The sequence below is a fragment of the Mycena indigotica genome (genome assembly GCF_014461135.1).
Source record: "Mycena indigotica strain 171206Taipei chromosome Unknown Mind.scaff0018, whole genome shotgun sequence".
NCBI classification, from domain to species: Eukaryota; Fungi; Basidiomycota; class Agaricomycetes; order Agaricales; family Mycenaceae; genus Mycena; species Mycena indigotica.
The window spans coordinates 922,325-943,436 of record NW_023503017.1 but is presented as its reverse complement, the minus strand read 5'-3'; the positions used below and the strand labels follow the sequence as shown (position 1 = coordinate 943,436).

General features: G+C 53.0%; 4 protein-coding genes across 4 annotated transcripts; 1 reads left to right on the top strand and 3 right to left on the bottom strand.

Moving 5' to 3' along the window:
- Positions 1-7,475: 7,475 nt before the first annotated feature.
- MIND_01416100 (Alternative oxidase) lies at positions 7,476-8,035 on the bottom strand (the record flags this gene model as incomplete). Its single annotated transcript, XM_037370553.1, has 3 exons — positions 7,900-8,035; positions 7,657-7,840; positions 7,476-7,602 (listed from the first exon to the last, which is right to left on the bottom strand). The coding sequence occupies exons 1-3, from the start codon at positions 7,943-7,945 to the stop codon at positions 7,476-7,478; spliced, it is 357 nt and encodes a 118-aa protein (XP_037213145.1). The 5' UTR covers positions 7,946-8,035.
- Positions 8,036-12,730: 4,695 nt separating this feature from the next.
- Positions 12,731-13,788, top strand: MIND_01416000 (uncharacterized protein; the record flags this gene model as incomplete). Its single annotated transcript, XM_037370552.1, has 8 exons — positions 12,731-12,759; positions 12,812-12,826; positions 12,870-13,082; positions 13,129-13,235; positions 13,291-13,438; positions 13,493-13,597; positions 13,654-13,691; positions 13,739-13,788. 8 exons carry the CDS (start codon positions 12,731-12,733, stop codon positions 13,786-13,788), a joined length of 705 nt encoding a protein of 234 aa, XP_037213144.1.
- A 2,414-nt stretch (positions 13,789-16,202) lies between these two features.
- Positions 16,203-17,131, bottom strand: MIND_01415900 (HEME-HALOPEROXIDASE domain-containing protein; the record flags this gene model as incomplete). The annotated part of the gene is made up of 2 exons (XM_037370551.1): positions 16,203-16,923; positions 16,971-17,131. 2 exons carry the CDS (start codon positions 17,129-17,131, stop codon positions 16,203-16,205), a joined length of 882 nt encoding a protein of 293 aa, XP_037213143.1.
- A 1,386-nt stretch (positions 17,132-18,517) lies between these two features.
- On the bottom strand, positions 18,518-19,038 carry MIND_01415800 (Alternative oxidase; the record flags this gene model as incomplete). Its single annotated transcript, XM_037370550.1, has 3 exons — positions 18,906-19,038; positions 18,663-18,846; positions 18,518-18,608 (listed from the first exon to the last, which is right to left on the bottom strand). The coding sequence occupies exons 1-3, from the start codon at positions 18,949-18,951 to the stop codon at positions 18,518-18,520; spliced, it is 321 nt and encodes a 106-aa protein (XP_037213142.1). The 5' UTR covers positions 18,952-19,038.
- Positions 19,039-21,112: the final 2,074 nt, after the last annotated feature.

The following is a 21,112-nucleotide window of genomic DNA, read 5'->3' as shown; positions in this document are numbered from 1 at the left end:
GAGAATAAGTCGAATGACACATACGATTCCCTCTGCTTTCAGTTTGGCCATGTATTGGTCGTAGATAGCATGCTGCCGCTCCTCGATCTCATCACTGTCCGAAGTGGGTTCGTCAAGCTCGAATTTGGTGCCAGAGCCCTAGGTATTCTCTAAGCATAAACATCAAATATGAAGAAACACGCACAAACAGGCGGTCATATGGTACAACCAATGCTTCAGACAACTGCACTCGCAAGTTGAATATGCATTTGAGCATTGCATGCTCCTCTTGCTCCATATCCTGCAAGTTGCGGCGCAGGTGGCGAATGCGCTGGGTTAGTCGCTGGTTCCTTTCTACTAGACGCCGTTCGCGTCGCCTGTGCTCGTGCCCTGCAAAAAGAGGCAGTCAGCCATTGAACTAGAGGAAAGGCCCGACAAACATGTCATGACTTGCGGTGGGGTGGGTTTAGACTTGCAGCTGGTGTGGGTGTTGCTTGGATTGCCTGTCGTCACTTCGTGTCACACGGAGCGTCACGCTAGTCACTCGGTCAACAAACGTTCACCAGCAACGTTTTCGCGTCAACAACGCGTTACAAACGCGTTACAGGTCGTGTCTGTTTAAAAGGCCAAAGGTGAGTTTGTTGATGCTTTGCTTTCTGCTGCCACCTACCGCGATTGGTACAGGGCAAAGGGGAGCAGCGTGCGGACGTCATCACCTGTTTTTTGTTCCCCAACCACCACCACCACCACCTCGCTTCAACCCTCTTCGCCCAGCCACACCCCCACCCTCCCCCCAGACCACCACTCTTGAATCACCCCAGCGCCTGATGTGGCCCACAGCCGCCTCTTTCCCACCCCGCCATGCCGCCACCTCACACGACAGCCCACAGCCCCTCTTTCCCGCCCCGCCACTTCCTCCCGTTCGATAGATGGCGGCCCCGCACGATCGCGTGTGAGCGATGTGACTCATAGCACAGCCGCCAGTTCTCCCACCATCCAACACCACCACCAGCCTCTGCGCGTCTTCCCCTGCCCGCGAACACGCCCGCGAACACCCACGCCCGCGAACACGCGAGCACGCCCGCGAACAACTCCCCGCTTGCCCGCTTGCGCCCGCCTGCCACAGCCACTCGCCCGCCAGCGCAACACCCACGCCCGCTTGCCCACTCCCCGCTTGCCCGCCAGCGCGAGGCGGTGGCGCGCCCCAGCGCGAGGCCACTCGCCCCGCCAGCGCTTGGCAAGCTCGCCACTGCCCGCTGGCGGGGCACTTGGCAAAGCCACCCGCCACCCGCCCCAAACCCTCGCGCTTGCCTGCCAGCGCTGGGGGAGCGCCTGCACGCCCAGGCACGGCGCCCGGCCCGGAAGCACGTGTCTCGCCGAGGGAGCACGTGCTCGCCCGGCCGCTGCCGGCCCCTCGCGCTCGCGGACGGCGGATGGGATGGGGAACGCTGCAGGCCCAGGCACGGGCTCTCTTGGGCTCGTCGCCGGCTGCCCGCCAGCCAGTGGGTGCTTGCCACACCTAGCCCTCGGTCGCAAACACCCCGCCCTGCCCGCGAGCCAGCGCGTGGCAAGCAGGCTCTATGCCGGGCCTTCGCAAGCTCCCGGAGCCGCCACTGCCCTCCCGTCCCGTCTCTGACGCGAGTGATTTGGGGGCAAACGGGTAGCACGCCCAAACACGGCTTCGGGCCCTGAAGCACGTGCTCACTCGGTCTCGCCCGCATCCTCTTCCCCCTCTGCCCCGCTCCCTATTCCCCTCTCCTCTCCCTCTCCCTCTCCCCCCGCTCCTCTCGCTAACGCGGCCGGTCCGGGGGCACGTGTCTCGCCCGTCTCGCCGGCGCTGCCAACATGATGTTGGTGGGGTGTTGATGACGTGGCCAGGGAGGAAAGCTCTTGTCTCCCGACCACCTACATAGTCTTCCGGGTAGTAGTAAATCCTGTCATAGGTAGATCTGGCAATAAAACTTTGTGCATGGCAAACTTTGTGTATGGCAAGAATGTGACGTCGTGTTATTAAGCTCCATTTTGCTTGTTTCTCATGTCTCATGACGGACACAAAGTCCCAGAGCCTCGTCTCCCTGACCTCTCTACAAATACTGCCCTTCTGCAAAATCTTCCAGGACTACAGTCTGCAATCGATGCTCTCCGAGCTGAGCGTTGTACTCGAGCTCAAAGCAAGTCAATCATCGATGGGTGGGCAGCCCAGGCTTGCACCAATACTCATACGTCCTTGGCCATCGACACCTGGTTTCAATACTGTACCGGAAGCTTGCCAGATGAACTGGCCTTAAGTCATCTTCAGGCTTGTCGCCATTTTGTCGCTCTTCAGCTCTTACTATCGCTTCGTCAAGATGAGCCTTTTCTCCGCAAAATGTGGGGCCTGCAAGTTGATGCTTTTGTACGTTCCTTGGGTGTAAGATGTGGTCTGTTAATAAAATATTCACAGGAGTTTCAGACCACCGAGACAAATCTTCACACTGTACCTGGTATTGACTGGGAAGACAGTACCGTTGAGTACACCAAGATGGCAAACGCCGACACGACTACACCATCAAAGATGAACCAGGTATTACGGGGCTACTTTCGCTCACAGGCAAGTGTTCATACGATGCTCCTGCGCCTAGCTGAGTGACTATTAGCCTACCGTCAAGATGGCTGATGTCATTGAGGTCCTCCGTGATGCTCGCGCTGTTCCTAAGAGCATCTATCAACAGAAATGGTGGAGAAAAGCTGTGAAGGTACATATGCTGTGGTATTCTACGCTGATGCTTATGGCTTTTCAGTCGAGTGGTCTAGCTGATACGCTAACCATGATCTCAAACCCAGCCATACGACACGAGGTCAACCTCCCTCATACATCCAACGGCAGATACACATGGCGCTCGCTTTTTGGGTTGGTGTTGTACAAGTGGACACCGAAAGAAGGCAGAGTTGAAAACGATGATATCTATAGTTGGAATACGGTATGGTGCTGGCCCTACCTATGTATTTTCGACTTATATTCTTCTTTCCTAGGGTCATAGAGTTTCAGCAAAACTGTTTATCGAAAACGTCATGAGTCATGAACGTTTTGTAGACCAGCTCACGTCGACACCCAGCAACTCTTGTCTTCTTTTGTCGTGGGATAACTTTCGCAGTGGTTGGATCGATTGGGTTCAGTCGACAGTCCGGGCCTTGGTAGGCATTTACTTACTTACTTTGAAAGTGCTAATGATGATTCAGAACTTGGCAGGAATACCTTCTGCTGATGATAACTGGGATCTGGTCGATCTTTGGCGAAATCTAAACCAACTCAACCCTGCTGAGCTCAACATTGAACGAACTGGAGTTCTCTATGCCATCTTTGTTGTCTCTCGCCAATCGCGCCAGTCCCTTAATGCTTTCAACCGACGTGTACACCATCCTGAACGTGACGGACCATCATCTCAGCCACCAAAGAAGAAGCAAAGGAAGAATCGGGAAGATCTCTCATGCGGGAGGCTGCAGACACTGAGCATTCAGAGAATCGGGAGTTTGCCCTGGATGTCAATTCAAGGACGCTGACCAAAAGTGTATCCGTACTATCACTGTCAACAAGCGGACACAAGCCCAAGTCGACAGACTTCAAGGTGCACTTTTTACTTATGGAAGTGAAAAGGATGTGGTGGGCTATGAGGCAGGGGTAGGAGCTTATCTTTATATTGTGGTCAAGTCTCACCTACCTTATAGAAGAAGATTCGCAACCCACATATCGAAAACTTTGCCGAGTACGGTAGCCGTCCTGAGGTCTTCGAATCATGTGGGCGGGACATTACAAAGTTTCAGACATCGGACGGTACCTTTGTGAGTGGGCCTTTTCCAAACCACTCAATCTAACAACACATTTAAGCGCTTCGCAGTTCAGTATCAGGCCTTTACTCCAGATGTGTATGAGGAGCTCTGTGTAAATCATGCAGAGGTTGGAGAGTATGCAAATGCGAAGAAGAGAGGGAGCAAGACACAGGCCGTTGGAAATATGAAGCTACTCGGTAATCGCCTCGCATCTGGTGGTGCACCTGGTGAGGGTTATGGCAGCTATGCCTGCCAGAGTGCCAGAACTCCTCAGGCTGCAACAACATATTTGAACGCTGCTCGGGTTTGTTTCACATTTGTTTTATACCTGTTCTGAAATTTCCATACTAGGTAAACGACTATATGCTAGCTGCCGCAAAGGTATAGCACCACATATAGTCAGGGAAATAAATGCGGTAGGTAAGGATTTAAACTCATTCGGTAAAAGCAGTATGAATGCTTTTTACTGCTGGGAATATGGAGCGCCACTGCACCCAGATAGCGATGCTACCTGGTCTCTATGTTGTCAACTCAAAAAGCAAGCAGCAGATGACGAGTTTAATTTTGCTTATGCTATCTGGGGTGTTATCATCCGAACGGAGGAAAATGCTTTCTGGTTCGTTTTGTCTGAATGATGGCTGATACTGAAATGGTCTGTAGGATATTCCGACCTGACGAGCTTCATGGGACAGTACTTCCTAGAGCATCTACCTATGCTAAGTGTCGCTCTCGAGGAATCCATACAACTATTCGGACAAAGGACTTCAATGCGGCCAAGATGCGGGAGTCGGCACGTAGAAGTTATGTTTCACGCACACAGTATTGGAATACACTTAGTTAATAGATCAACTATCTTTATGGAGCTACTGAGATGGTTCTGTATGTGAAGCTAACCACATAGCCTTTGCATGCTCCACATCAATTACAAAAGGCTGGTTGCCTTTGCGCTCCAGTTCTCTAAGAAACCATTCGTTGCGCAGGTAGACCATTTCATCTAGGAAAAAATTGAATCTAGTCATGATAATGAAGTTCTGAATAATAAGAGAAAAAAAAATACTTACCTTGCCATAGACATCTCTCTAGTAATTGCCTGGAATGCTCCATACCAGACATTGGTTTGCTCTGCTATAGATGAATTGAGCATCCATGAACCATCAGTTAAACGCAGTTCAGGACAGAGTGCTGGATTGGTGTTCTGGTTGCAAAAGGTATCTCCGTCTTCTTGATGATGATGACGTGCATGGAAAACATCTACAACAAACCGGACATGATCAAATGAGTGGTCATTCTGAGCTTGTATATGCTGAAGTAGACCACATGCATGATCATAGAAGATGTGAGAAGGCTGCAGCCATGGGTGAGGAAAGATCCCTTTTAAGAAATCCTACAAACTCTTAAATATAAAAAGATATCATATAGACTTTGTCTACGCACCTTGACAGTAGATACTCCTTCACTGTGAAACATAGTTGCGCGGGCGACAATAATACCGCAGGGCAGGACAGCAAGTTGGTCATGGTGGGTATTGTTGCGTGTCAGGTCAAGCTTGAGACCACCTCCCGTTTTCTTGTCGTTATTTCTGTGTAAACTAGACAATGATGTTGCTTGCTTGCGTGGGGAGTGTGTTGATACACCGCCCTTCACAAGGCGGCGTTGCAGATCCAACAGTGCAGGTTCCATAGATTTGCTATGCTCCTCCTCCTTTGCACGATGAGAGGGATTACCACACGTAATATGACCAACTTCTGCTTTATCAGTACATGTCCGCACAAGACACCGATCAATCAGATCAGCATGATCTGGACAGAATTTATCTTTGATTGATGCCAGAGGAACTTGACACTTGACAACACGGCAACAAGGATGACCAATGGTAACGCCATCAGTAACCACACCATGAATACACTCTAGAAAGATAATAAGAGAACTGATAGATAGCTAAGATAACAGACATACGAGCAGTGCCATTGGCAGAGTCCTCTGGTGGGATGATTTTGAAACACCCATGACATCCATGATGACGCTGGGGCTGACCAGTTGCTGCCATTAGAGTATTAAAGCTATGCAGTGTATCATCAAAGCGATGATCTTGCTCTCCATGGTGTGAGGTCACCAATTGGATTCCATTCATACGGGCTCTTCTCAGAAGAGCATGAAGGTAGAAGGCATCTAATACTGCACTTTGAAGTATTTGTGGAGACAGACGGGTTTGGAGAACAGTGTCTGTAATTCCAAGGCTAGAGTTATAAGATCTTGCCAGATTAGTCGTAGAGACACTGTATAGAGTTGAGTAGTGATATAAAAATATATAAATTTATTAGACTCACTGGGAGGAGCACATAAGATCTTCAAAGAAGACACAGAGCTTATCTTCAACAAATGAGGTGGTTTGAGAATGGATATAGGGTTTGTAGTCTTCATAATAGTTTCTCTGAGAGCTGCCATCTATTGCCTGAGAGACTGAGTATGCATATCTGTAGCGTATGACAGTCTATAGGTTGGTTTAGAAATATGACTATAGTTGGATAGAATACCTACATCTACAGTAGAGGGCAACATCATAGACAGGAAGAACTCCGTTGTGAAGTGTATACAACCGGCAAAGGACCTTGTAGGTATTTCCTAATTTGGCACCTTGATGATCGCAAACTGGATTTTGGCACGTTCGATATGGGGGTAATAGCATATAAGCACCTGAAAAGTTTAGTTATCATATCAATGAAGGGATATATAATGTACCTAAGTCATGCTCAGGGCCATTTTGTCTTAAGAGCTCATTAATCTCTGTATCCAGATTAACCCCCTTCCACTCCATAATATGGTCTCTGAGTATCTCCCAGAGTTGTTGAACTTCAGCTTCCTTGTTGAGACCATCTGCAGGGAGAATATGCAAGGCAAGAAAGGAAATGACGTTTTGTGGTAAGGGTAAAGGCTCTCCATGGTAGCACGGAACATGCATCAGCTTAATGTAGTCCCAGAGACGCCGAACAACTGAGATATAGAGCAGCACAGTATGCTGGAGTACTGGAGTAGCCACGGTATTTCTGGCTATGTCAGCAAGTGGGCTGGCCATAGTTGTAAGAATGAAGGGAAAGATGGTGGATAAGATCAAGATGGTAGCGGTCTCTCTGATCAGATTGTCACATAATGTAACCTGTAGGATGCATAATTCTATCCTGCAGGATAAATGAGAGCCAACCATCCTGCAGGATAGCTGTTTCAATTATCCTGCAGGATGGTCCTTTCATGTATCCTGCAGGATGGGTCTCCTTTATCCTGTAGGATAGGTGTATCTATCCTGTAGGATAGGTATATTACTATCCTGCAGGACAGATAGGATAGCTATCCTATAGGATTGGTATAAGTATTCTACAGGACATATTCATACTACAGGACAGATATCTGCTACATATCCTATAGAGAACCGTTTCTACAGGACTGGTTGGTTAACCTGTAGGATAGATGTTCAAGCATCCTGTAGGATAAGTCCACCTATCCTATAGGATATATAGAGCCATCCTGTAGGTTATGCCCACATCAAATTACCATGGGAAAATGCCCATGGGCATGTGCACAGGATTGGGCGCATTCTGTTCAAGCCACAGTTTATCAAGATTCTGTTCGGGTTGGTGTGGATAAGTAAATGCATTTCTCGTATAAGATTTTTTTGTTTGTGAGGGAGACAATATTTATCGCACATTGAGCCAACCACGTCCATCGAAAATGTACCCGCCCTGCCGCAGCTGCTGGACAGTCATATCGCTGCCCGGCGGGAGAAGCCTGTGCTTGTACCGCGAGACAAAGTCGAAGCCCCATCTAAGTACTCTCGTTTGAGCGAGCTCACCTAGTGAAACGAATGAGAGAACACACCTCGCCAGGCGAACGAGCCGATAGGCCATCTTGTCCGGTATGGTTTTTGCCGCCTTGTGAAGTACCTCCACGGCCTTGAGCTCGTCAGGCGAGTAGACTGGGTGGCAGTCTCCGCGAACCATAGTTGGCACCGTACTGACTGGCCCGGGCGTTCTCAAGGGGGACTGGGCCATCTCGGGTGTTTCTGTGAATGTTCTCCGTTAGCATAACCCAGCACGAGCTCAAGTGCAAACAGCGGCTTACGACGAGGAACGGATTTATCAGACGGATTGGAAGTCGTTGTCGACATGAACGCGCCAGAGAAGTGGTGTGGGCGAGCACACAGCGCCACCCACACGCAACAGCGTCGTCCGGAGCATATGCAGTCGCGGTTAAGGTGGACCGGCCCGAGGGCACGTGTCGCTTACCAACCCTTCTCCCGCCCTCCATCTCCCGCCCGCGCCCGCCCTCACTCGCCCGCCAGCCGCACCGCAATTGCGCGACACAAAGCGGTCCCCCCCGCCCTCTTCGCGGACCCTCTCAGCAACCCCGCCAATGCGGCCCGGCCGGGCACGTGCTGCGTCTCGGCCGCACACGCTTTCGCCCGCCCTTCCCGCCCATGCCCATGCTCGCCGACCTGCGAGATGGCCATATACCGGCCACAGCAAGCGGGCGCCGGGCCGAACAGCCTAGCGCACGCGGCCGTTATGGTTTCCTAAAAAGAAATTGGCCAGAAACGGCGGCGGCCAGCGACTAACTACGGCTGTGCTACCCTTCGGCTCGCAGAGGAGACCGCCACTGTCAACACCGACTGCTGCCGGATCGAACCGCTGGGGAACGGCGTCAGCCTCATTCTCGAGGAGCAAGAAACACTGACTTTGCGCTGGCGGCCATCCAAGACCGGCTCTTGCTGGCGATCTGGGGGAGAAACAGGTCAGCGCTCGGCAGAACGACGGCAAGGGCTACCTCGGCGATGCTGAATTGCCCCCAGGTGGTCGCGGCTGATGAAAACACTGTCAAGCGGTCAACATGGCCGGCGGGGATGGAAAGAATTAACCCAGCAATGCCTCCCGCGCTCATTCGCGAGGTCGACAACCTCGAGAACTTGACGGTAAGCCTGGCAAAATTGGTCAGCATCGACAAGGGTGTGAAGGTACGGCACCGCTTTCCAAATGGCCGTTGGTAACAACGAGTTAGTAAACGGGGAACAAACTTCAAGTTGGCACAACGCGCCCATGAAGCGGGCCGCAGCGAACCCGACTTGAAGACAAATCTGTCCAGCGCGAAGATATAGTGGTGAGAAGGTCCGGCGCTGCTTTCCGAATAGATGCAGCTAACAACGAGCGGAAGAGTACTGGTGTTGTTTGGGGCAGAGCACTCACCTACAGTTGTAGGTGTCCTCGTAAACTTGTTGGAGCCCAACGATAAGCTCGCGTGGCCAGACATCTTCCCAGAATGAGTAAGCACGCGCTTGTCTACACTAAAAAAAACTCACCCTCAGTCCGTAGTAAAAGTCGCGCTCGACTGCTGTTAACCACAAGTCAGCAACTTGAAGAACAACTAAGTAGGACAAACCTCTTACTCGTCTCCCGCCCGCGCTTGCGGCTCTTCGCCTGCTTCTTTTCGCGGACCCGCCAACGCGGCTCGACGGCCACAACGACCGGGACAACGTCGGGAAGGGTGGGCCGGCCCGAGAGCACGTGTCGCTTAGCAACCACTGCGGTCCTTCCTCCTCCCGCTGGCTATCCCAACCTGCCCGCCCAAAAGCCGCCCTGATACCACGGGCCGCGTTCGGACTCAACGCCAGCCTCTTACGCGGCCCCCACGGGCAATCCCGGGCGACTGCTCGCTCGGCAGCGCGCCCTCAAAATTTATGTACTATGGGCCGGAACTCTGACTACACCTTCCAGTACTCGCCCGCGACATGCCGAATCACCAATAAACTTGGCGCCGCCTTCGGAAACTTGCCCTAAAGGACGCGCCGGTCAGCGGCAATGTCAAGAACAAGCAAAAAACACACAAGCCTGGGCGGCAATCGCAAACGGCACTTTCGCGGCGATCTGTAGACGACAGTCAGCATGCGAGGGCGACAAGAGGGTCCATGAGAAAGGTACAACTCGTTGACAACTGGTGTACTTGCTGACTCTTTCTCCAGACCAAGCGGCCTGCGAACGAGGGTTAGTTCATGGGTGAAGAACGAGAGATAGTGCAACGGTAATACTTGTTTCTGCTAAGTCCCGGTTACTAACACTCGCTCCAAGCTCCACCTCGGAAGCCGGGCAAGACGGCACATCCAAGCGCCATCGAAAACGCGTTGCCTGGCCAAAGTCCCGCCAGATATCTGCAAAACTCGGTCAGCACCGGCGAATACAAGACCAATCGGGCGCAAACTCGAACCCGGGATGCTTCGGGCACTGCTGCTCGCAAAGGTGGGCCTAAACGACTGGCTTTCAGCGCGATAAACCCGCCACAGTCTTACCTGTACCAGCCGCGATTGCACTGCTCAGCGCGGCCGCAAACGCGCTGTCCTCGACTTCTAACGCGGATGGCTCGCTCGGTCGATTCCTAGCGAAAGCCCTGCAAAAAATCGGTCAGAAATATCAACTTCAAGAGGATCCTTCGCAAACTGGGGATGAACGACAGTCTTGGGCAAAACAAGGTGTTCTGCAGCTTCTGCTGGGTGGTAAGTGGCGAGATTAGAAGCGAGCGACGCTGGGACTGACCCCAGCAGTGTTTCGAATCACCCGCAGCGAATGCGCCGTCTAGCGCGCCATCCTCGACGCAAATCGCGAGGCCAAGCGTCCTGTCTTCAACGTATATCGCTAAGGCATCGCCTGGCCGAATTCCAGCCACAGACCTGCAGAACTCGGTCAGCATCAACGACAACACGATGGATACTTTGCAAACTGGAGATGCATGACGATCCGGGGCGCAACGAGGTGTTCTGTGAGGTAGTAAGCAAGGAGATCGAGGACAGCAAGACGGGGACTGACCCCAGCAGTTTTGCGAATGACCGACAGCGAATGCGCCGTCCGTCGCGAATCCAAGCGCGTCGTCTTCAACGTCGATCGTACACGCACTGTGTGGCCGAATTCTAGCCACAAGCTCGGTCAGCACTAACGACAACAAGATGTACTTCAACAAACTAAAGATCAACGGCGATGTTGGGTCGAAACGAGACGTTCTGGGAGGTTGTAAGTAACGACATTGAGACCGAGCGATGCTGGGACTGACCCCAGCAGCCTTTCGAACCGCGAGGCTCACCATTGTGAATGACAAGGATGAGGTGGTATGGTTGCTGGTCTCTGAGTTGAAGTCGGTGTTAGCTAGCTGCATGGACAACGACAAGGGGACAGACGATGAGGTCGAAGACCAGAAGCAGTCGGTGACGGACTTAAAGCGCGTGGCAATCTGCCTGTGGATGACGGTCAGCAAGGGAATGATGAAGAACGGGAGTCACATCCACTGGTGAACTTGAGGGAAGCCGTAGCGCAAACGATGTCCTAGGCTTCATCGTCTGCGCTACGGCTTCCCTCAAGTCAGCGAGGGGAGGCAACGGTGGACAGGGATGCACCAGTGAATGGAGGGAAGGAGAGAGAGAGACGGGGGCAACGGCCTGCACATGATGGTCAGCACAACGACAACGATGACAACAATGAATGCAAAGTCAACCACACGTGATGCTCGACCGGGTGGGCCGGAGGCGAGCGAGGAGAGCGGACGACGAGCAGGGCGACGTTGATGCCGGGGAAAATTGTGAGGGAGGGAGGGATGGAGTGGTGGAAAGGCAGATGGGGGGGAAAGGGAGAGTGTGGTTTTGCGAAGATGGTGGAAGCTAACAAACTTATAGCGGTGGGGCCAAAGAGCGGCTTCTCGGGGATGTCCACACGTCATCGGGAGAAGAAGTATGTCCATCGAAGGCGGCGACAGGATCCACCTGTCAAGTGGACAAAGTGCGGCGGGTTGGTAAGATAAGCTCCCTTAATGTGTTGGTTTGCGGAAATTGATGTGGTCAGATCGTACGATTCTATACTTTCGAAGCTGCCTGATGGGCCCAAAGCATCACAGAAAATCTATTAATATCCATTTGGCACCTTAATCGGCCTTCAAAGCGCACTTCGCGTGACTTACTCCACAAAATGCTTGTTTTATGTGTGTGTTCAATTGGATGGTATCCCGCCCCGCGATAAGCCTCGGACAGCTCTCGGCAGACGGAGGCAGAGTATATTCAGAACTTATCTGAAATGGACTTGTGCATCGGTAAGAAAGGCGCTGAGCCCGAGGGGTCCCGGACCAACTTCCCAATCGGGAATTGTGTGTTGTTTGCAAAGTTCTCCGCAGAGGGAATGCAAGCAAGGGGAGGGGGGACTTCTATACGAGTATCCGACGTGTTCAGCACATTTGAGGTCTTTTCCAAGTGAGAATTTTGCAACCAAAAACAATGGAAATGATGGAGTGCCAAAATCAATGAGGTAGAACAGCTGGAGGGCAAATCAAGGGCAGACGATCACCAGTAGCGCTAGGAAGACTTGCTGGACCAGTCGCTCAGGTATTCTTATCGCCATCCCACGCCCGCCTGCCACAAGCACGTCACTAACCTCGCAACGTGCATGACTTCAACCCTTCTTTAACCGCACTACCGACGCCCACACTTACATTCTTCCGCCGCCCGATTGCTCCCCGAGGCGCCACAACTAGCTTGTTGAGTCTCCGAGTCGGGGTAGCGCGGCCCGTCAGTGTCTGGGAAAAAGCATCATAAGTAGTAGCAATCACCCACTGGCAGTCGCATTCAGGCTGGAACCCACCTCATGCTACCACCTGGCTCAGTCTGGCCCAAGCAGTAACTTGAAGTTTCAGAACACACACCTTCTTTCTCTCCGCTTTATCACCTCCACTCCGCACCATGCCCGCAAACTTCTCGACACCTGCGATCATGTCGGGCAAGCCGGGACAGTGACGCAAACTCACCACTCTAACTCCCTCCACACGTGCGCTCCGCCCTTGGACCGCAGCTTCGTTTGTTGACGTGACGATTTGACCGTCACATCAAATACTGGTTGTCTTCACTCCACCACTACCTTTGCTTGCCGTCGCGATGCTCAACGCGCGCCCATTCAAGTGCCGGTACGTCCGCAAGCCCTCTTGACTTCTCGCTTTCTCCTCACACCCTCCCCAGAACCATCTGTGTCTGGTGCGCTGGACTCTGAATATCACCTCGACATCTTACGCCGCAGGAGCCTGAGCTTCAAGTTGCGGCTGCTTGCCCACCAACTTGAATGCGGTGAGTCTGGCCGTTTGCTTGATCTTTTCCCTTCTCACATTGTCGTCAGTCAAATGCTTGACTCGCCTTTCAGAGAAACCGACAGCGCACTCGCGATCGCATGTCCACCTGAGCTGCTCCGCCGACTCTCTCTAGGCTTTCCCTGCGTGCTTACATTGCGCCCGAGGTATGTACTATGGTCGCAATTCCTCTCCTCGACCTTGACTTAACAGCTTGCAGATTTTGTCCTTGTGTGAAGCGCAGAAGCCCCCCATTCGCAGCTTCACTATCGACTATCGATTCCGAGTCCCGCCTTTATTTTGGGCCTTCTCGATGGGGGGTATGGTACCGGTCCGAATATATCTGGTTTTGATCTCGACTCATAGAATTTCCAGATTTTCTGTTTGCTCAGCGGTCTCATGTCGGTTTTGGACCTGGAATCTCTGCATGGAAAAACTGTGCCGACATGCCAGCCGGCAATATCGCTGCTGTTGTAGCGCTACCGCCACCGCCGCCGTCAACCATGGGTGTACGCGGAGAGTTGTATGTATGTTTGTTTGGCCACTTACGTCTGGCATCCCTGACCTGTTTGCACAGGTTCTTCAGTGTCTGTGTGCCATTTGAGCAGGAGCCCACGCCGGTCTCGTGTCGGAAACCTCTGCTCATACTAGTATGCAGAATTGATGTTGTCGTACAGGGCTGGTAAGTCTTTGTTAGCCTTCTGGGGTGTGAAAGCTCAGGCTGACCTTGAGCTTTAGTGGCCACACCTGCGTGAATGTCTGGGGAACCTCTGCTCGTAAGTTCTATGCATTCCTTTTCATCCATGACACTGACCTTCGATAGGTTCTTTGTCTCGTTGTCATCGCCGGTGGAGCGGGAAACGATGGTGGTAGGGGGAACCTCTGCTCGGACACAAGACTTATGCTGGTATACTCCCTTGGTCTTCTGAGTCTGTTGTCGTTGACCTTTACAAGGCTCTTTGTTGCGTCTACTGCTGACGGAATCAATGCGGGCACGAGGCACCGCTGCGGGCGACGATGATGCAGGCGGGAAGCTATGGGAAACCTCTGTCGGACGCGGAACTCATACTGGTATGCTGCTTTGCGTTCTGAATCTAACTTTGCTGACACATGCCTTGGATAGGTCTTTTGTCGCATCTACTCCGGATGGTCCAACGACTCCCCGGGGAACTTCTGGCCGAATACTGGTGGGGACGCTACAGCTTATTGTTGGTCGTGGTATGTCTTGATCTTCTTTTTCAAGCTGTAGACTGACTTGTTTAGCGAGAAATGGGCGATTTTGATTTTGATTGCGGATCAAATTTGATGCTTACGTAAGCAGATTTCGGCGCACATTTTGATCTTCAAATGCTCATTTTTTGCTTCAGGGTTTTGGCGGCCGGAGGCCCAACATTGTTCCGGGCTTCAACGTTGCCAGAGCCAAAGCTCTGTCTTTGGCGGCACCTGGGCCGCCATCACCCGGCCGCCCCAACATTGCATCAGTCGGCGCATCAATGTCTCATGCACATCGGCGCTGCTTTGCCATCTGGTTAGCATGTGGGCATGGCGCCTTCCTTTGGCGGCGGCGCCGGTCCTCAGCACTCGCTGTCTGCCGCTGCTTCTGCTTCTGCTTCCCGCCCGCTGCCTCCCGCGGACCTAGCCGCCGTTGACGGCGCATCACTTCAACCTACGTAAGCAGATCTCGGCGCTTCTTCTGACCCTCACATGCTCATTTTTTCTCCCAGGCTTTGATAGCTGGAGCCTCAACATGGTTCTGGGCCTCGCAAAGCTCTGTCTTTAGCTGCCATTCCCACCCTCATCGGCGCCATCACACAAGATCAGCCGCATCAGTCGGTGCATCACCGCCAATACCAACTGATACCTCCCAGTCATTGTTGATGGCGCATCATTTCGGGTCAGTTGCCTCCTTGTTCCAACTCTCGTCCTCTTACTCACCCCATTTACAGTGCTTGCCACGGCTGCCGATCGCCGGATCAGACTTTGATGGTATTTTCAGGTGCATCTTGACCCCTTCTTTTTGCGATTCAAAGCTCATTTTTTCGCAGGTCCGGGCTGCCGGAGGCGAAAATCACGGCCTGGCTCTCAATGTGCTCGGCACACTGGATCCGCCACTGTTGCTGCTGGGCCATTGTAGGTTCATGTTATCTTTGACTTCTATTCCTGCTGACATCTTTGTCCAGATCATCCTACCCCCGACCTCTGCGTGCCGCCGGGCTCTCGGCTCCAACTTTGTCGGCGCGACGGCCTAACCGGCTATCCAGTCCGCCGTTTCTCTTGCGCTGATATCACGCCTGCGGGACGCCACCCGGCCATCACCTACCGTCACGCTGCGGGTCCCTCACCATGACTGGTTCCCGATTGACGGTCAGTTTATGTCATAGTGTACTTTTTAACCTTGCTAAGATGTTCCCTCCGGCTCGTTCCCCTCCCTCCCACCGAAATCTTCCCGCGCCGACTCGGATATGTCACTTGCCATGGCAGCGGCATTCACGGGATTCGTCGTTTGCGACGCTCGCGGGGAGGGAAGGAGCGCGGCGGCTTGGCCTGACAGGCCGGGGAGGACGCGGGACTTGTGCGCGGACGCGTTTGATGATGCCATTCCGTGGTCACTCGGGTGAGGGCGTTGATGCACTTTTTCGGCAGTCAAGAGCTCATTTTTCACTGTACAGGAACGACTTACGAATTGGACGGCGCGCTGTGGAGGGCTGAGGGAGTTGCGTTGGATGGGAGCCTTTGCGCTGTCATTGGAAGGAGAGTGCGGGTAGAGGCAGTTGGGCGCATATGCATATTTGACGCGATCAGACGCGTCGCGACGCGTTGTTAATTAGCGTGTCTCATAGAAATATTGAATCTATGGCTTTGACCCCTACCCGAGAAGCCCGAGCCTGACTCTGAGTGCCCTGCCACCATGTCTGCCCGAAAAACCGCTCTTTGTAGTGCCCCAAACCCAAATTTTCGCCCGCTACTCGACGCACAAAAGTGCTCACATGACGTTGTTTATGGGTCCGTGCACGGCTCAGAGCCCTATATTAGAATGGCCTTGGCCTCGCGCGACTTGGCGAGCGAGCGCGACTTAGCGTTGGAGCGAGGCGTGCAAGGAGGGGGTAACATGTTATATAAGCAGATTTAATCAATCAGCTCCACCTGTGCGCAGGCGCAGGCGCAGGACGCGAACACGGCGTGCTTCAAAGCCGCAGCTCAATTGGCAAGATGAATTATAATATTTACAAGCCCATAGTAGGGCCTAAGTAGGCTACCCTAGATTATAGATATATAGTCGAACCAAATTACTTGCCCTCCCTGATGGCCTTCATCTCCTTCCGCATCGCTGTCGAGCGCCTGATCACATCTCGGAGACCCTGGACATGCGTGGGCTTCCACCCGTCGGGCAGCCTTTCCTCCGCGAGCCAGTGGCGCATCCACGGCAGCGGGATACCCGGCGCAGGTATCGGTGATCCGCTGGGCAACGGGGATAGCGGTTTTTGGGTTTCCCATACACCAAGGATGATGGACATCTCCCCTCGTGCAAGCTCGGCGTGAAATGGGTCGAGCGGCGGAGACTGGGCCTCGCGCCGGAGCCGCGTCTGCACGATATCGTGTCCCGTGATCAATACGGCAGATTCAGGGAGGGTAGTAGGGGTCACGAATTCCGTGGTGGAGGCCTCGAGGCTGGCGCGCTTCACGATAGAGGAGATGAACTCCTCGACTAGGGCGGGGATGATGGCGACGGGTGCAAGCAGCCCTTTGCGGGCAGTGTTGACGGTGACTTTTCCGTCATGGCCAACGACGGGCGGGGGGACGGGTGTGTCCCCATGGACAACACTGGCATCATGCTCAACACCGTTGTGCAGCCCGAGCTCAACAAGCGTGATCGCCTGCCCAAAGTAGCGCTTGTTGAAGAACCACCCCCCGCCGGTAAGCGTGAGGGCAAGCGGGATAGACAGCCCATAGCAGGCGCGAAGCCCCCGGAAGATCATCCACGGCGTTACGCCTTTCCCGTCGTGCGGACTGCGGTCAGGTCAGTAGAGCACAAAAGGAGAGAAGATGCGACGCACATGTAGCCATGATTCGCCATTGCATTGATTGCAGGACACACAGAGCGCACGTCGCCCTCCATAGGGGGTACAAACTCGTGGCCGGAGTCGCCCGTCTTCCCGGTCACGGGGCATGTCTTGTGGCCATCGCCCAGCAGCGGCTCGCGTTCTGACACAGACATGATGTGGTAGAGGGCCGGGGTGGTTTGGGATAGTGCTGGCCAGAATTATATTATGCTTGATTAAATATTGAATATATTCAGAATATTATGAATATATTATGCACTTTGTGGATCACTTGAATATGATTATGTTTGAATATATTATATTATATTATGACTATACTATATTATAGTCGCAGAATATTCAACTATAGTAAGGTAGATGATTACAGCTATTTTCTCAGTGTATGTACTCAGTCATAGTACTAATCTTAGTCTGAGTTAGCCCTACTTCTGATAAATGTCACATATTATCTATTATATATGGTGATTCATACATTACCCTTAGTAGGAACAAATGTCAGGAGTGATCACTTTGGGTTGACCTATTAAACATAGTGTAGGACCTCTGATCAAGTATCTACTGGCTAACCTAAGACTAGTGACAATGCCCCTGATTGTATTTTGAGAGTCCTATGTAACCCAGGGAGGCCCAAAAGGAAGTTGCACTGACAATCCAGCATGTATTTTATGTTTTTGATTCCTTTTTCTAGCAGCAAATATGTGAAACATATCAAGAGATATGCATACTAGATTATAGTTGAATATATTCATAACATATTCATATTTCACAGCTGAATATGATTATATTATACTACAAATATATTATTGGGTTGGAGCTCTGAATATGATATGATTATAATATATTATGCCCATAAAATAATATAATTATATTTGGCCAGCACTAGTTTGGGAAGGAAAGTTGACACGACAAGCAGCCGACCACGGCTTTATATCGACCCCAGCAGTGAGCAAATCACTGCATTCCAGATGCGCTCGCGACACCGCCCCTGCCTACAGGGTCTTGCATAATGGAATGCAGTCCGATTTTTGATTTCTCGCCATTTTTGATTGATTTTTGGCATAAGTGTGGCATCGGCTGACATTCCCGAGCCTTTCCGATCCCCCTTATGCCTGATTTCAGCCTAAAACAGGTGGCAGCTGTCACACAAATCCAAAATCACGACTGCACTCCATTATGCAAAAGTCTGTAATATCTATCGGGCGTGATCAATGAGCGACGCTAACATGAGAATAAATGCAGAGCAAGCGAGGCCCGTGCGTGTTTTTCGCACCTGCGTCAGTGCCGAGTAACGAATACACCACTCTCCTGGTTGTGCCGACAGCTGCAGTTGCCAGCGCTCGTTTGAGGAGAGGGAAACGGAGGGTGAGTCACACGGAGTTTGCGTGGATGCGGTGTGATTTCCCGCGGACACCAATCAGTATCATGATATCTCATCAATCATATCTTCAAGCCACAGTTTATCAAGATTCTGTTCGGGTTGGTGTGGATAAGTAAATGCATTTCTCGTATAAGATTTTTTTTGTTTGTGAGGGAGACAATATTTATCGCACATTGAGCCAACCACGTCCATCGAAAATGTACCCGCCCTGCCGCAGCTGCTGCTTGTACCGCGAGACAAAGTCGAAGCCCCATCTAAGTACTCTCGTTTGAGCGAGCTCACCTAGTGAAACGAATGAGAGAACACACCTCGCCAGGCGAACGAGCCGATAGGCCATCTTGTCCGGTATGGTTTTTGCCGCCTTGTGAAGTACCTCCACGGCCTTGAGCTCGTCAGGCGAGTAGACTGGGTGGCAGTCTCCGCGAACCATAGTTGGCACCGTACTGACTGGCCCGGGCGTTCTCAAGGGGGACTGGGCCATCTCGGGTGTTTCTGTGAATGTTCTCCGCTAGCATAACCCAGCACGCGCTAGAATGCAAACGGCAGCTTACGACGAGGAACGGATTTATCAGACGGATTTGAAGTCGTTGTCGACATGAACGCGCCAGAGAAGTGGTGTGGGCGAGCACACAGCGCCACCCACACGCAACAGCGTCGTCCGGAGCATATGCAGTCGCGGTTAAGGTGGACCGGCCCGAGGGCACGTGTCGCTTACCAACCCTTCTCCCGCCCTCCATCTCCCGCCCGCGCCCGCCCTCACTCGCCCGCCAGCCGCACCGCAATTGCGCGACACAAAGCGGTCCTTCCCGCCCTCTTCGCGGACCCTCTCAGCAACCCCGCCAATGCGGCCCGGCCGGGCACGTGCTGCGTCTCGGCCGCACACGCTTTCGCCCGCCCTTCCCGCCCATGCCCATGCTCGCCGACCTGCGAGATGGCCATATACCGGCCACAGCAAGCGGGCGCCGGGCCGAACAGCCTAGCGCACGCGGCCGTTATGGTTTCCTAAAAAGAAATTGGCCAGAAACGGCGGCGGCCAGCGACTAACTACGGCTGTGCTACCCTTCGGCTCGCAGAGGAGACCGCCACTGTCAACACCGACTGCTGCCGGATCGAACCGCTGGGGAACGGCGTCAGCCTCATTCTCGAGGAGCAAGAAACACTGACTTTGCGCTGGCGGCCATCCAAGACCGGCTCTTGCTGGCGATCTGGGGGAGAAACAGGTCAGCGCTCGGCAGAACGACGGCAAGGGCTACCTCGGCGATGCTGAATTGCCCCCAGGTGGTCGCGGCTGATGAAAACACTGTCAAGCGGTCAACATGGCCGGCGGGGATGGAAAGAATTAACCCAGCAATGCCTCCCGCGCTCATTCGCGAGGTCGACAACCTCGAGAACTTGACGGTAAGCCTGGCAAAATTGGTCAGCATCGACAAGGGTGTGAAGGTACGGCACCGCTTTCCAAATGGCCGTTGGTAACAACGAGTTAGTAAACGGGGAACAAACTTCAAGTTGGCACAACGCGCCCATGAAGCGGGCCGCAGCGAACCCGACTTGAAGACAAATCTGTCCAGCGCGAAGATATAGTGGTGAGAAGGTCCGGCGCTGCTTTCCGAATAGATGCAGCTAACAACGAGCGGAAGAGTACTGGTGTTGTTTGGGGCAGAGCACTCACCTACAGTTGTAGGTGTCCTCGTAAACTTGTTGGAGCCCAACGATAAGCTCGCGTGGCCAGACATCTTCCCAGAATGAGTAAGCACGCGCTTGTCTACACTAAAAAAACTCACCCTCAGTCCGTAGTAAAAGTCGCGCTCGACTGCTGTTAACCACAAGTCAGCAACTTGAAGAACAACTAAGTAGGACAAACCTCTTACTCGTCTCCCGCCCGCGCTTGCGGCTCTTCGCCTGCTTCTTTTCGCGGACCCGCCAACGCGGCTCGACGGCCACAACGACCGGGACAACGTCGGGAAGGGTGGGCCGGCCCGAGAGCACGTGTCGCTTAGCAACCACTGCGGTCCTTCCTCCTCCCGCTGGCTATCCCAACCTGCCCGCCCAAAAGCCGCCCTGATACCACGGGCCGCGTTCGGACTCAACGCCAGCCTCTTACGCGGCCCCCACGGGCAATCCCGGGCGACTGCTCGCTCGGCAGCGCGCCCTCAAAATTTATGTACTATGGGCCGGAACTCTGACTACACCTTCCAGTACTCGCCCGCGACATGCCGAATCACCAATAAACTTGGCGCCGCCTTCGGAAACTTGCCCTAAAAGGACGCGCCGGTCAGCGGCAATGTCAAGAACAAGCAAAAAACACACAAGCCTGGGCGGCAATCGCAAACGGCACTTTCGCGGCGATCTGTAGACGACAGTCAGCATGCGAGGGCGACAAGAGGGTCCATGAGAAAGGTACAACTCGTTGACAACTGGTGTACTTGCTGACTCTTTCTCCAGACCAAGCGGCCTGCGAACGAGGGTTAGTTCATGGGTGAAGAACGAGAGATAGTGCAACGGTAATACTTGTTTCTGCTAAGTCCCGGTTACTAACACTCGCTCCAGCTCCACCTCGGAAGCCGGGCAAGACGGCACATCCAAGCGCCATCGAAAACGCGTTGCCTGGCCAAAGTCCCGCCAGATATCTGCAAAACTCGGTCAGCACCGGCGAATACAAGACCAATCGGGCGCAAACTCGAACCCGGGATGCTTCGGGCACTGCTGCTCGCAAAGGTGGGCCTAAACGACTGGCTTTCAGCGCGATAAACCCGCCACA